Source organism: Dama dama, chromosome 24, assembly GCF_033118175.1.
Source record: "Dama dama isolate Ldn47 chromosome 24, ASM3311817v1, whole genome shotgun sequence".
Classification (NCBI taxonomy): domain Eukaryota; kingdom Metazoa; phylum Chordata; class Mammalia; order Artiodactyla; family Cervidae; genus Dama; species Dama dama.
In genome coordinates this window covers 22,200,480-22,214,103 of record NC_083704.1, presented here as the reverse complement: position 1 = coordinate 22,214,103, position 13,624 = coordinate 22,200,480, and the positions used below count along the sequence as shown (strand labels likewise).

The 13,624-nt window shown below is 40.2% G+C and overlaps 1 protein-coding gene across 4 annotated transcripts in view; it reads left to right on the top strand.

Moving 5' to 3' along the window:
• Positions 1-13,624, top strand: part of FANCD2 (FA complementation group D2) — a 51,659-nt gene that overhangs the window by 29,053 nt on the left and 8,982 nt on the right. For all 4 annotated transcript variants that reach the window (XM_061127955.1, XM_061127957.1, XM_061127953.1 and 1 more), the window contains exons 26-37: positions 67-175; positions 1,757-1,867; positions 2,133-2,245; positions 3,220-3,363; positions 4,638-4,751; positions 5,829-5,957; positions 6,097-6,215; positions 9,299-9,409; positions 10,481-10,611; positions 11,532-11,625; positions 12,254-12,373; positions 13,188-13,281. In XM_061127955.1, the coding sequence (XP_060983938.1) occupies positions 67-175; positions 1,757-1,867; positions 2,133-2,245; positions 3,220-3,363; positions 4,638-4,751; positions 5,829-5,957; positions 6,097-6,215; positions 9,299-9,409; positions 10,481-10,611; positions 11,532-11,625; positions 12,254-12,373; positions 13,188-13,281 (1,389 nt within the window). The remainder of the gene's footprint in view (positions 1-66; positions 176-1,756; positions 1,868-2,132; positions 2,246-3,219; positions 3,364-4,637; positions 4,752-5,828; positions 5,958-6,096; positions 6,216-9,298; positions 9,410-10,480; positions 10,612-11,531; positions 11,626-12,253; positions 12,374-13,187; positions 13,282-13,624) is intronic.

The window sequence follows — 13,624 nt, the reverse complement described above, 5'->3', positions numbered from 1 at the left end:
CTTGATGAATAATGCAAATGAGGTTAAAATCTGAACAGTTCACAGATACAATTTGTACTTCTACAGGTTGTAAATGCCTTCTGTCGGCAGAAGTTGCCCGAGATGAAGGGGAAGGTGCTCACCCGATTAAAGCACATTGTGGAACTGCATCAACTCCTGGAAAAGCACTTGGCGGGTAAGGGAGTGGTCCCCGCTGGGCACCCTGCTGGGCAGTAGTGAGGAGATGGAGGACAGCCTTTAAGCCAGACTCAGTGACAGCTGCCCCAACTCATGTGGGACAAGAAAATGTTTGCTCAGCAGAAATTTTAAAAAATGAATACAGCCATTTTCCTCCCATTGTTTTCTCCAGGAGACCTTGGTGTTTGAGAAAAAATAAGATACAAAACATTGGTTGGGCTTTTGTAAATTACTTTGCTTCTTCAGACTTCAAACTTACAGTGCCCTTTACCTTCCTGAACATCATCAGGAGTAAAGCTGAGAGGCCTCTTGATACCCTCTGACCATTAAGAAAACTTGTTTTACAGTTCTAGCTTGATTTTCTGGGGCAAACACAGAGCCTCCCTCAGGCTCTCATCTAAATAATTGTGTGTAAAACAAACTACTGTGTGACCAAATATTGCTAATATCTTTAGATTTTATTTATTTATTTTTGCTTTTTATTTATTTATTTTTATTGTAGTGGTTTTTGCCATAGATTGACATGAATCAGCCATGGATTTACATGTGTTCCTCATCCCGATCCCCCCTCCCGCCTCCCTCCCCATCCCATCCCTCTGGGTCTTCCCAGTGCACCATCCCTGAGCACTTGTCTCATGCATCCAACCTGGGCTGGTGATCTGTTTCACCCTTGATAGTATACTTATTTCAGTGCCATTCTCTCATAACATCTCACCCTCGCCTTGTCCCACAGAGTCCAAAAGTCTGTTCTGTACATCTGTGTCTCTTTTTTCTGTTTTGCATATAGGGTTATCGTTACCACCTTTTTAAATTCCATATATATGCGTTAGTATACTGTATTGGTCTTATATCTTTCTGTATAATGCGCTCCAGTTTCATCCATCTCATTAGAACTGATTCAAATGAATTCTTTTTAATGGCTGAGTAATATTCCATGGTGTATATGTACCACAGCTTCCTTATCCATTCGTCTGCTGATGGGCATCTAGGTTGCTTCCACATCCTGGCTATTATAAACAGTGCTGCGATGAACATTGGGGTGCACGTGTCTCTTTCAGATCTGGTCTCCTTGGTGTATATGCCCAGGAGTGGGATTGCTGGGTCATATGGCAGTTCTATTTCCAGTTTTTTAAGGAATCTCCACACTGTTCTCCATAGTGGCTGTACTAGTTTGCATTCCCACCAACAGTGTAAGAGGGTTCCCTTTTCTCCACACCCTCTCCATCATTTCTTACTTGTAGACTTTTGGATAGCAGCCATCCTGACTGGTGTGTAATGGTACCTCGTTGAGGTTTTGATTTGCATTTCTCTGATAATGAGTGATGTTGAGCATCTTTTCATGTGTTTGTTAGCCATCTGTATGTTATCTTTAGATTTTGAATGTAAGTTTATTTTTAGTTCTTAACTGTTTGGATGCTTTATATCTTTTATTTAGTGTCAAATGACCTGAAAGCATCTGATAGACAGTCAGCCATGCTTGGTAGTTCTGGAAACTAGTCTTTAGCTACTTTGGTGGTTATCATTCAAGTTTAACAGTGGTGTATGGTTGGTATACATTGACCTTCCTGTTCTGTTTCAGTCACCCCAGACTATGTTCCTCCCCTTGCAAACTTTGACTTGGAAACGTTAGAAGTAACACCTCATACCAGTACTGCCATTTCAGCAAAAATCAGAATACAAGGAAAGACAGGTATTTTCTTTTCCTCTTCTGTGTCCTCCTATGTGTTGTGTTGAATTGACTTAGAGGTTATGTGCATCAAGGCATCAGTAATTGGAGAGATTATATAACTGAACCCTTTCTTTAGCATGGTTATCAATGAACTGTAACTTAGGGTCATAAAATTAACCTCGTTCATCTCTAGGTAGTCTTTAGCAGGTTGTTTCTTGAAGGCAGTGATATTTTGCAAACAAGATTACTAATTATTTCAGTTACTTTTTTCCTCTTGAAACATAAGGAGGAAAGAAACGAAAAGCAGATGGCAGCAAAGCATCCTCCCCTGATGTGCTTTCAAAGGAGGATAATTCAGAATGTGACCCTACGCCAGCTGAGAGGAGCCAGCAGGAAAAGGTATTGGAAGGATGGGTCTCTATGAAGGTGTGTAACAACCCAGTGAGATTAGCAAAGGGCCAGCATTATCCTATGCATTTTACAGAGAGAAAAGTTACGGAAAGGAAAGGTGAACAAACTCTCCTAGGCCTTGGAGTGACCCTCTCAGTAGCAGAGGTTGGGTGAGACTCGAAATATTGGGTGAGACTCGAAATCACTACCACACACTGGTCCTTCTCATTATTTTCTTGATCATATTACTTCCTTTTTTGCACCCCAGGAGTACTTTGAATTATCTCGTAGCAATTATCAAGTTCTGTCTTTGGATGTATTCTAAATATACTTCTTTTAGCCTTTTTTCCTCTTCTGATCCCAGATTATTCCCTTCTCAGTGAATTGAGATAACATGAAATGCCTAGTAATTTCTTGATACAGATACTTAACAATTTCCTATAATTGTACCACTCACAGAGTTGGTTTGTGAAACTGCTTAAACCACATGGATCCCAATTATTTCTGTTCTTTAGCTGTTGTTTAGTGAGTATTTGTTATGTATAACTCCTCTAATCTTCCCAAAATCAAGTTTAGTATTGATACCTATATATAATAGATGAGAAAACTTAAGACCCAGAGAGAGTAGGTGACTTGTTCAAAGTTATACAGTTAATAAGTGCTTGAGCAAGGGTTTGAAGCCAGATTTTTTGGTCCCTAAGCTCACAGTTTTCTGGTCCACACCATAGTGCCTTGATTTGCCTAATAGTTCATCCTTAAGTGGAAACCAACCAAAAGTCTCGATGTGCAACCTATATCCCAGTGTTACATTAGGTACTCTGTCTCGGGAATATTTTGAGACCTTGGTAAAAGAAAATTGGTAAAAAGAATGTAATGAAGTGTAACTTTTTGTATAAAGTAAATGCTTAACTGCACTTTGAAACCTTTATTTAAAATTAGATTAATATAGAAGCCTTGTTCTGTTGGTTACTCGTACTTTTTAGGAATTCAAAGGGAAAGAAGAAAAGACATCAGTGTCATTGCAGAATTACCATGCTTTTTTCCGAGAGCTGGACATTGAGGTCTTCTCTATTCTGCGTTGTGGGCTTGTGACCAAGTTCATCTTAGATACTGAAATGCACACTGAAGTAAGTGACAGAACTGAGATCCCAGAACTTAATCTTTTTTCAGGAATTTCCCCAGCTCTCTTCCTGTTTCACAAAAAACACCATGACACTGGGAGAAGTTGGACCCTGGCTTCCAAAGCCTTTATATGTGAAAGTGTAGATGAATAATTATCCTCATCATCTTGATGTTTATAAATCTAAGTTTCGGGGTTTTTTTTATAGTACATTAGACATTACAGAAGATCATGCTAATGGTGTGATCCTTACTTTAGTTACTAATAACCAGCTGTTTGGATTACTTTTATAAAGCAGCACTGTTTTGGTTTACTAGTTACTCAGTGTTCTTGTCACTTTTTCATGATATTTGTTCAGTGTCCATGAGATATTTGTTGAGTAATTTTTTTGTATTTGCCACTCACCTAGACTGGCAATTCAGTAGTACATACAGCATGTTGCTCACCTTCATAATTTAGTAAAGCAAGCAGACAACCTTAGTACATGCTATGTGGATGATCTGAACCAAGTACCAGTGAAACTCTGAGGACAGAATGGTGTTTATAATGAAATTGAAAGTGGAGGACATTTACACAGAGAAGGTACCTTTTGATACGGGATTTCACCAGAGGGTAGAGGTTTTCCAGGTTAAAAAAATTTTTTATAGGAAATGGTGTGGATTTTTGCCATAGATTTTTACAAGAATGTTTATTTTTATAAGAATGAATTGTTTTTTCAGTATTTCTACATCAGCCTGTACTTGGAGATTCTCCATAAATGTACGGTTGAGTGAAAAATTTGAAGTGAGACTGCATTGGACCCGTTCTGTTTTTGGTAGTGCAATGCACTTACAATGATTCTGCCAGTCTTATCTTAATAGTAGTGAAACATTTCAGGGAGAGAAAATGCAAAAGAATTATTTAATGAGCAGAGAGAAGCAAAATTTCCTTGAATTAGTCATTTTTTTAAAAAATCCCAAGGTATTTAGGAAAGGCATCACTGGTCCATAGCTGGAAGGCGATACCAGAGGCATTTATTTCTGGAGAAGAAATGTGTCTTCTAAAACTATGCTGCCTCATTCCTGTTTAATAGTTTTAAGTTTTGTCTTACTTAGGAAATGCACGGCTTTGATTTGTTGACAGAGCGCAGCAGCCATTTGTGTGAGGTGGGGGCAATTTCCCCCCTTCCTTTTGGTAATGATCAGATACTTTACACATTGTAGACAGTAAAATCATGAACTGTGTCCCCAGAAGATGGCTAGAGCATGTTGGGAATTATTCTTTCCTCCTTTCTTGTAACAGGCTGCAGAAGTTGTGCAGCTTCAGCCCCCTGAACTGCTTTTCTTGCTGGAAGATCTTGCCCAGAAGCTGGACAACATGCTAACACCTGTGGCCAGGAGAGTCCCCTTCCTCAAGGTTAGTACAGACAGGAGCACAGGGCCTGTCCTGTAGATTTGGAAACAAAGACATCTTAGTAGTGAATAAGTTGTCAGTTTCTCTGATATTGTTTTTGGGTAGCGTGGTAGCAGCCCTGTTGCCAGCCCACAGTCACTTTGCTTTAGAAAGGAACTCTTAAAACCGAGAAAACAAAAAAAGCCATCCAAAACAAGATGTATTTCCAAATGCCCTGAGAATTCCTGAATCCTGTTCTTTGCTTGGGTTTTGGTTTTAATACCCTCCCAAACAGCCCTTGTCCAAGGCTCAGCATAGTAGTTGGCTGTCTAGAACAGTCCACAAGCTCGAGTGTATATCTAATGGACAAATGCGTGTAGCATCTGGGGAAGCCAAGGGATGATAGGAACAGCAAAATGTGAAAGTTTTAGGTGTAAATGTTTAAAATATCCAGATACTTGATTCTTCTTGAATTTAATATTTGGTCTACATTCTTATTAGACTAAATGATTTCTATTTTTGTGTGAGCTTTATCTCATTAGTAGTTTGGGGTTTGTACTTCTCAAACACTGTGCTGTGCTTAATTGCTCAATTGTGTCTGACTTTGAGACCTTATGGACTGTAGCCCGCCAGGCTCCTCTGTCCATGGGGATTCCGTAGGCAAGAATACTAGAGTGGTTTGCCATGCCCTCCTCCAGGGGATCTTCCCAACCCAGAGATTGAACCCAGGTCTCCCTCATTGCAGGTGGATTCTTTACCATCTGAGCCATCAGGGAAGCCCAACAATACTGGAGTGGGTAGCCTATCCCTTTCCAGGGGATCTTCCCAATCCAGGAATTGAACCTGGGTCTCCGCATTGCAGGCAGATTCTTTGCCAGCTGAGCTACCAGAGAAGTCTCCTCTCAAACACTGTGTACTCTATAAAAGCCAATCTCTTGGTTATTTGAAGATTGAGTTGAGTTTCCTCTGTCAAAATATATCCCTAGTTTCTTCTTTCCGCTCTACCTGCTGGCACAGATTTGGTTAAACCTCATAACAAACTCTTAGTTTCAAAGAAGTTATCCAACAGTTTCTTCCCTAGTAACTCTGAATTTATTATAGAGCAAAGGAAACCGGAATATTGGATTCTCACATCTCCACCAGAGATCTGCCCCAGAAATCGCGTTTAGGGTTGTTCAACTGCTGAACCCTATGTGTAACCATCTGGAGAACATTCACAACTATTTTCAGGTCAGAAGCCTATATTAATCATTATAGAGACTTAGAAATTGCTAAATGAACAAGAGATTTCATTTTTGGCTGAAAAATCTTGAAAGAAAATGAGGGCAATTGCTAAAGCAACAGTCTTAAAAGCACCTTTCCCTTGTAGTGCTTAACTGCTGAGAATCATGGTGTAGTTGATGGACCCGGAATTACAGGTCAAGAGTACCACATAATGTCTTCCTGCTATCTGAGGCTACTGCAGATTTTTCATGGGCTTTTTGCTTGGTAAGTATGTGACAAGTATAGTAGGTAGAGATAATCAAGAATGTCCTTGCTTCTACCTGACAGTCACCAAGGCACTGAGGTGTAGAAAAGAAGAAAAGGACTCCAAAAGGTTGTGTCAATACGACCCTTATTCTTTCTGGAGTGTTTTTGTCTGCATGATTTCATTTGGTTTGGCACGCTTTATCTGTTATTAACTCTTTTGAAAATCAGATGATTTGCTCTTTTCTAACCTGTAACAAATCTAGCCATCTGATTCTTGGCTAGTTTGCTGTGACACTCTTTCCCTAATAGCACCAGAGAGAGTGTTGTAAGAAGTTGTTACTATACAAGTTGTAGATAAATTCCAGATTGTGTGGTAAAGAGCTGTAGGCAATGTAAGCCAGGGTGTCTAGGGATGCCTTCATGAAATCGTGGGACTTCATGGGGCCCTTGGAGGGTAGATGGCTTTGGGGAGGTAAAGGAAGAAACTGTAAGGCATGGCATGGACAGGAGTAGAAATGAGAGAGGTGTTCCTTACATGCTTTTGTTCCTCAGGGCTGGGTCTTGGCCTCTCTGTTCTCATGTAAGTTTCCTGGGCAGTCTCAGCCAAAGTTAAATTCAGGCTAAAATTTAACTTCTGAGCTACAGGCATTTAACTCCCAACTGCCTACTCAGCTCCTCCTTACAGCTGTGTCATTGACAGCTCAGACTCATCACATCCAAAGCGTGCTTCATCCTCCCCACCACTCCTTCAGCTTTCCCTGGCGAGACAGATGGCCCCACCAGTTGCCTGAGCTAGAAGCCAGGAGTTGTTCTTTGTCCCTTTCCTTCTCTCTACCCTTTCTCTGTTCTACATCCGTTCACAAAATCCTGTTGAGTTTATCTTCTTGATTACATCTAGATGGCCACCTGTCCTCTCTTTCTCCACTGCTTCCAGACTCCTGTTATCTCTCACCAGATCTAGAACAGCTTCACAGTCGGTCTCTCTGCTTCCACTTTTCCTCTTTTGGTCCCTTCACACAGCAATTAAAGTGATCTTCCTGACATAAATCTGATTGTATCCTAGCCCACCTTTGTTCTGATTGCCATTAGATTTCTCTTGAATTCAGTCTCTTTTACTTAGCTTCTGAGGACTTTTATTATCTGATTCCTGCTATTCTACTCACTGTGGTGCACTCTGCCCTCCAGTTATACTGAAATAATTTCAGCACCCCATAGAGCATTTACCTGGACGGCTCCACACATATTCATCCTTCGGCCAGGACCTTCACCTTCCTTGACTGCCCCCCACCCCCCAGTCTTTTTTAACTCATCCTTGAAATTTGGATTTAAACTTCAGTTCCTCAGGACCATCTTCCCTGACCCCTAGACTGGGTAAATCTTTCTGCCTCTCTCATCACCACTTCTTTTCTAATACTCTTAGGATAAAACTTCTCACCTTTTATTATAATTATTGGTTCATCTGTCTTCCCTGCTGGACTGTGAGCTCTATGAAGGCCTAGATCAGCCATTATCATATCCTCAGTACTTAAAAAAAATGCCAGATAAAGGATTTGAACAGATGCTTAATCAAGGAGATATGTGGGTGGCAAATAAACACATGCAAAGATATGCAACAGTTTTAGTTATTAAGAAAATACAAATTAAAATTAGAGCATGGATGCAGTAAAAAGATTTATCTTGCCAAGTGCTGGTGAGGATATAGAGTAATTGGAGCTCTCACATGCTGCTGGTGTGACTGTAAAATGGTATACTCACTTTTGAAAATCATTTGGCAGTTCATCAGAAAGTTAGATATACACCTACCATACCACCCAACCATTTTCCTGCTAGTAAAAGTAGTAATTTATCCAAGAGAAATGAAAGCATATGTCTGCAGAGTCTTGTATATGAATATTTATTGGAGCTTCATTTGTAGTATCCTCAAATTGGAAACAGTTCAAATGTTATAAAATGGTGAATGGATAACAAATTGTAGTGTCTCTATGTGGACACTACAACATGCAACAACATGGATGAAAAAAGAATTATACTGAATAAAAACCAAGACTGTAAGAGTATGTAGTACTTTGATTCTAGTTATATTAAGTTTTAGAAAAAGCACATAATCATGTAGTGACAGAAAACAGTTCAGTGGTTGCCTCTCATTGGGTGGGAGGATGGAAGGAGAGCTAGATTACAAAAGAATACAAGGAAACTATTGAGAGGAATAGATATGTTTATTATTTTCATTGGGGTGATGGTTTCTTGGATTTGTATATAAGTCACGGATCAAATTCAGCATTTTAAATGCATGAAGTTTACTGTATGTCCATTACACTTTAATAAAGCTATTCATGAAAAAAAAAAAAAAGGCCCTCAGAATTAATTTGTGGAAAGGAAGAGAGACTACCACTGGTGATGCGGAAATGTTTCTAGAGGAGTTAAAGTTCCAGGGGGTCAGGTTGTGCTGGGCCTTGAAGGTCAGGCGAAAGAATTTGAATGTTGTCCAGGGAGGCAATTTTGCAGTTTTATGATCACATCCATGGTATAGTGAAAGCAGTGTTTTAGAAAAATCCTCTTGGCAGCAACATGCTGGCCTAAATGGATTGGAAAGGCAGCCAAAAAGACCAGTGAAAAGATGTTGGCGAGATCCATGCATGGGATGATGATAGGGGCCTCACCTAGAGTGATGGTCTTGGCTTGGAAAGGAAGAGATAGTAGGAAAGATAATCAGAAGACAGAACTGTCAAGATTTGACTTAATGTGGTATGGATTAGACATTGATTTAAGCAGTTTCACAGAATTGTTCCTTTTTTTTTTTTTTTTTTGAGAATACTGACAGCTATCTCTAAAATGTGGAGAGTAGAGTTTTTTCCCCTTGGAAATAAACCTAGGAGGAGGACTGTTAGGTCCTCAGGAAGAGGCTGTTTTGGGTGTCCTTCAGCTTCTAGTCTGGCATTCAGAGCTGTGACTGGATTTAGCACTTGCATACCTTCAGTGCTTTAGTACTTTTTCTTCTGTTGGTTTATCGACGGTACAGAGCAGTGGCCAGGATCCTTAAATGCTGTCCACATAGTCTGTCTGAAACTGAGCTCGGCCACCTTTCCTTGCCTTTCCTTTAGGAGTGGATTCTGTCAACTTCAAAATAATAATTTACTATACTCAGCCCTTGGGATCCTTGCTAGCCGACTGAAGCCAGGAGAGCGTGACCAATCCATAGAGGAGCTGCTCAGGTGAGCTGGACCGCATGTCCCTGAGAGCTATCTAAAGAAATTCCTAGGAATAAAACTGGCAAGATTTCTTGGAGATAACTTGGTATTTTCACTGCCTTTTCCTCATTTATGTGAGCTTTCTCATCTATGTATTCAGATATATCCTGAAGCTTTAGAAACTGTTGAATAAATCAAACTAAATCCTCATGTGTCCTTCATCCTGTTAAGTTTGCGTTTTCAGGTAATGATGATGAAAGTGCTAGCCATCTGTAGTCAACTCTTGATTATCCAGGTACCTACTCTGTCTCCTAATTGGGTTGGATAATTAGGTAGCAGTCAGTTATCACTTCCCTTACCTTGAAAGAAGAGGAGCCTAGACTAAGAGCACAGGAGATGAGGAGCTCTGGGAGTATGGCTTCAGCCTCTGCCCCAGCTTCACCCAGAGCAGTTTGGTCTTTCCCCTACCTCCCCTGAGCGCCTAGGCCATCCCTGAGTCCACAGTCTGCCTTTAGAACCTTATTTCATTTTCAGTATAGTCTTTTAAATTTGTTTGACTTACTTTCCACCAGTCAATCAGTACTTGACTCTGGTTTTATTTTAACTACAATTTTACTTTTTAATTTTTTTTTTTCATAACCACAATTTTAGATTGTGTTTCTTCATCTGCCATTACTTCAGAATATGAAAAGCTAACCACATATGATACATTTATCAGAAGCTCTCCCTTATTTCCTTTCACCTTGTCCCTATGAACCCATAATTTAAACATTATACTCAGTGTGTTGCCTGTTGCCTTAAAGAGCAAATAATTTATCCGGGGTTGCACAAGTCAGCATAGCCTAGGCTAACACTTGGGTATCTTTTCAATGCCAGCACCCCGTACACTGGGTCAGGCTTCTACACCCTGGGTGTCTCCATACAAAGTTACATTTCTCTATAAGATCTTGAAAGAAGATTCTACTAAAGCACCTTGCAAATGAGGAGGATTCTGCTTAGACCATCAAGCATTTCAGTGGACTTGTATAATTCATGGATTTAGACACATCTGTAATACTTGTGGTGGGTTTTGTTTTCTTCATTGTCTATTTACAGGCAGAGCTTCCATTACTTGCAGAATTTCCATGCCAGCATTCCCAGTTTCCAGTGTGCTCTTTATCTCATTAGACTTTTGATGGTCATTTTGGAGAAATCTACAGCTCCTGCTGAGAACAAAAGACAAATTGGTGATGGATCCTCTTTTCTTCCTTCATGAATAGACTAGTAAACTTGGGGCTTCCTAGAACCCTATAAATTTTACAAGCAAGTCTCTCCATCACTGTGGATATGCCCTCTTACTATACCAAGAAGGACATAGTCCCAGTAGAAGCTATGTCTGAGCTCTGCTGACATGGCTTAAACTGAGTGTGGTTAGTTTACTTGGCTGGATTTGCTGTTTAACTTTTGTTTATTCATATCCTTCCTTTGTTGTTGTTGTTATTAAGTATCTGAGACATTTGACAGAAAAACAAAAGCCATTAAGTTAATAAAATGGGACAGAAAGGAGAAATCAGGATTAAGTGTAAAGAAAAGTCTGGTCCTATCCCTGATATTTTTCTTTAACTATCTTTGACATAGCTCTTAGAATGCATCTCACTGATAAATCTTAATTGGCAGCACAGGCAGAAAGCATGAAGAAAATGCAAAATCTTTATTATTCCTGTTGCTTAAAGGGGGAGGGTTTTATATGAATCTTGGAGGTCCATACTATTTATTGTTTATTGGCCTGCCAAGGAGTACCCGAGATGGACTTCCCACTGCCCGACAGCATTCCCTTACTCTGTGTGTCTGTATGGTTCATGTCTGTGTCAAGACAGGATAAGAGGGTGGGACATGTTAGGTCTTAGAGAAATGGATTTATTTCTGGTAGAAGGACTAATAGAACAGGAACTCATGAGAGCTTTTTTTCCCCCAAAGTTGTCTGTTAGCCTAGGAATTTCATAGTAAATGTAAAAGAATAACCTTTTTGATCAGTTATCCCCCAAAGACTGCAAAACAAGAATGCAAAACATTCTTTGCATTCAAAACAAGAATGCAAAATCATCCCCCAAAGACTGCAAAACAAGTTCATTTTCCATGAATGAAATTTGTCTTGTTTCACCAACAGCTTCCCTGGCCAAACAGTTCCTCTGTCGAGTGTGGCCTTGTGGAGAGAAAGAGAGGAGCAGCATTCCTAATGACCAGCTCCAGTCTTTGCTTGGGTAAGAGGCTCAGCTTTTGTCCACAAGCCAAATAGCCTTCCATTTGCCCCTGTTAGGATCCCTTGTCTGGTCAAAAACGGAGAAATTTATCTTGGTTGATGATAACTTGGACACAGTGAAATAGGTGTGAAATTGATGTAATTTAGAATATGTGGACTTTCAGATCCTCTAGCTCTGTTTTATACTGTCAGTTCTTTAGTAAATCAAATCATAGAGGAAGTGGAGGGGTCTGCTGTTGTATCCTGCCTTGTTAACCCATGAGTCAGATATTGCCTACCATATCTAAGACACAGCCATCACTTTCAAGATGTCTAACTATTTCTTATGGAGACATCATTTCCTTTACTCCTGACAGGTAATTGGAATCTTTATTTTATTAAAAATAAATGCTGGAAATTCCTTGGTGAGCCACTGGTTAGTGCTCAGCACTTTCACTTCTGTGGCCCTGGGTTCAATTCCTGGCCAGGGAACTAAGATTTTGCAAGTTGTGTGGCATAGTGAAAAATAAATTAATAAAATAATTGCTAACAGTTGGTTTAAAGCTTAGTACCTGGATACGTCTCAAGAAAGAAGTCTTGATTTAGAAATTCTGTAACGTGTGTTCATACTCCTATGGCTGTCAATGCAGCAACTACCTGGAGCACACAGACAGTGTGCTGAAGGCCATAGAGGAGATTGCTGGTGTAGGTGTCCCAGAGCTGATCAACTCTCCTAAAGAAGCCTCGTCCACATTCCCTACACTGACCAGGTAAGGGAGTTCTCTCCTCTAGTCCTTTCCCTAAGTTAGAGTCATACTAATGTATGTAGGTTCCAAATAACGACCTTACTCTTCAGCTAGTTCTGATACAGGAGGTATGTGCAGTCGTTTGTTCAACATATAGAATGTCAGCTGTGAATTCTCTCTAAGCAGCCCTCACCCCGCCCATATGAAAGGATGTTATTGAGGAATGACTTTTCAGTAGTTACAGTTTTTAGAGACATTGGATATTTAATCACCAAACTTTTTTCAGTGCTTTCACCCTTTATGTGTGAGATTATTTTTACAATATTTTAACCACCTTTAGAAGGATACAGTGATTATTGTGTCTAACCGTATATGTCTCAGTTAATGGGTTTTGTGTCTCAAAGTATCAGTGGTTATCTGATATTCATATGGTCTTTATAGTTTATAATCAGTCTTATATCCCTTATCTCTTTTGATCCTTTTGATGAATCTGTGAGGTAGATATCATTACCCCTGTTTACCGATAAGGAGAATGCGCTTTAGAGAGTGAGCTTGCTTGGAACTGGAAACTTACAAGTTGGATCTTCTGACCACAACTTTCCTCCTCTTACTCTGCCACCACGTTCTCCCTTTGTGAAATTAACCCCATAGTTTCACAGGGCGTCTTCTTGGCTCATTTCTAAATCCTTCTTGCTCTCACATCCTCCTCAAGTGGACCCTGGTGAAAGCATGTTTTGAGAGGTGGGGAGGGAAATCACTTTGGGTTCCCTGGTTTCTTCCCAGGACTTTCTTTGTGATGAGTGCATCATTGTGTGAGTGTCATACTTTTCTCTTCTAGGACCACGTTTGTCATTTTCTTCCGAGTAATGATGACTGAGCTAGAGAAGACAGTGAAAGGTCTTCAGGCTGGAACAGCAGCAGATTCACAGCAGGTGAGTCAGATTGTCCCACCTCAGAAAGCAGACTCTGGATTATTCGGAAGATGCTAGTGGCTCTTCTCCTTGGGTCTAGAATTTTCTCCTAAGCTATTTCCTTTGACTTACTGAGATCCAGAACTTTTTTCAAAGAGTTGTTGATTTCCTTTCCTCTAGTTGGAAGTGAGAATTAGGCAATTTTCCCTGGCTTCTTCCTGGGGGTAACCTTGGACTCCCTAGAGCTAGTCTGGAAAAAAATATTTTTGGTTGCAGCCTCATGTACCCAGCTGCAACTTGTGAGCTGGCATGAGGTGAACAAGCCTATTTCAGATGCTGTGGTCCTAGACCTTGGCAACCTGCT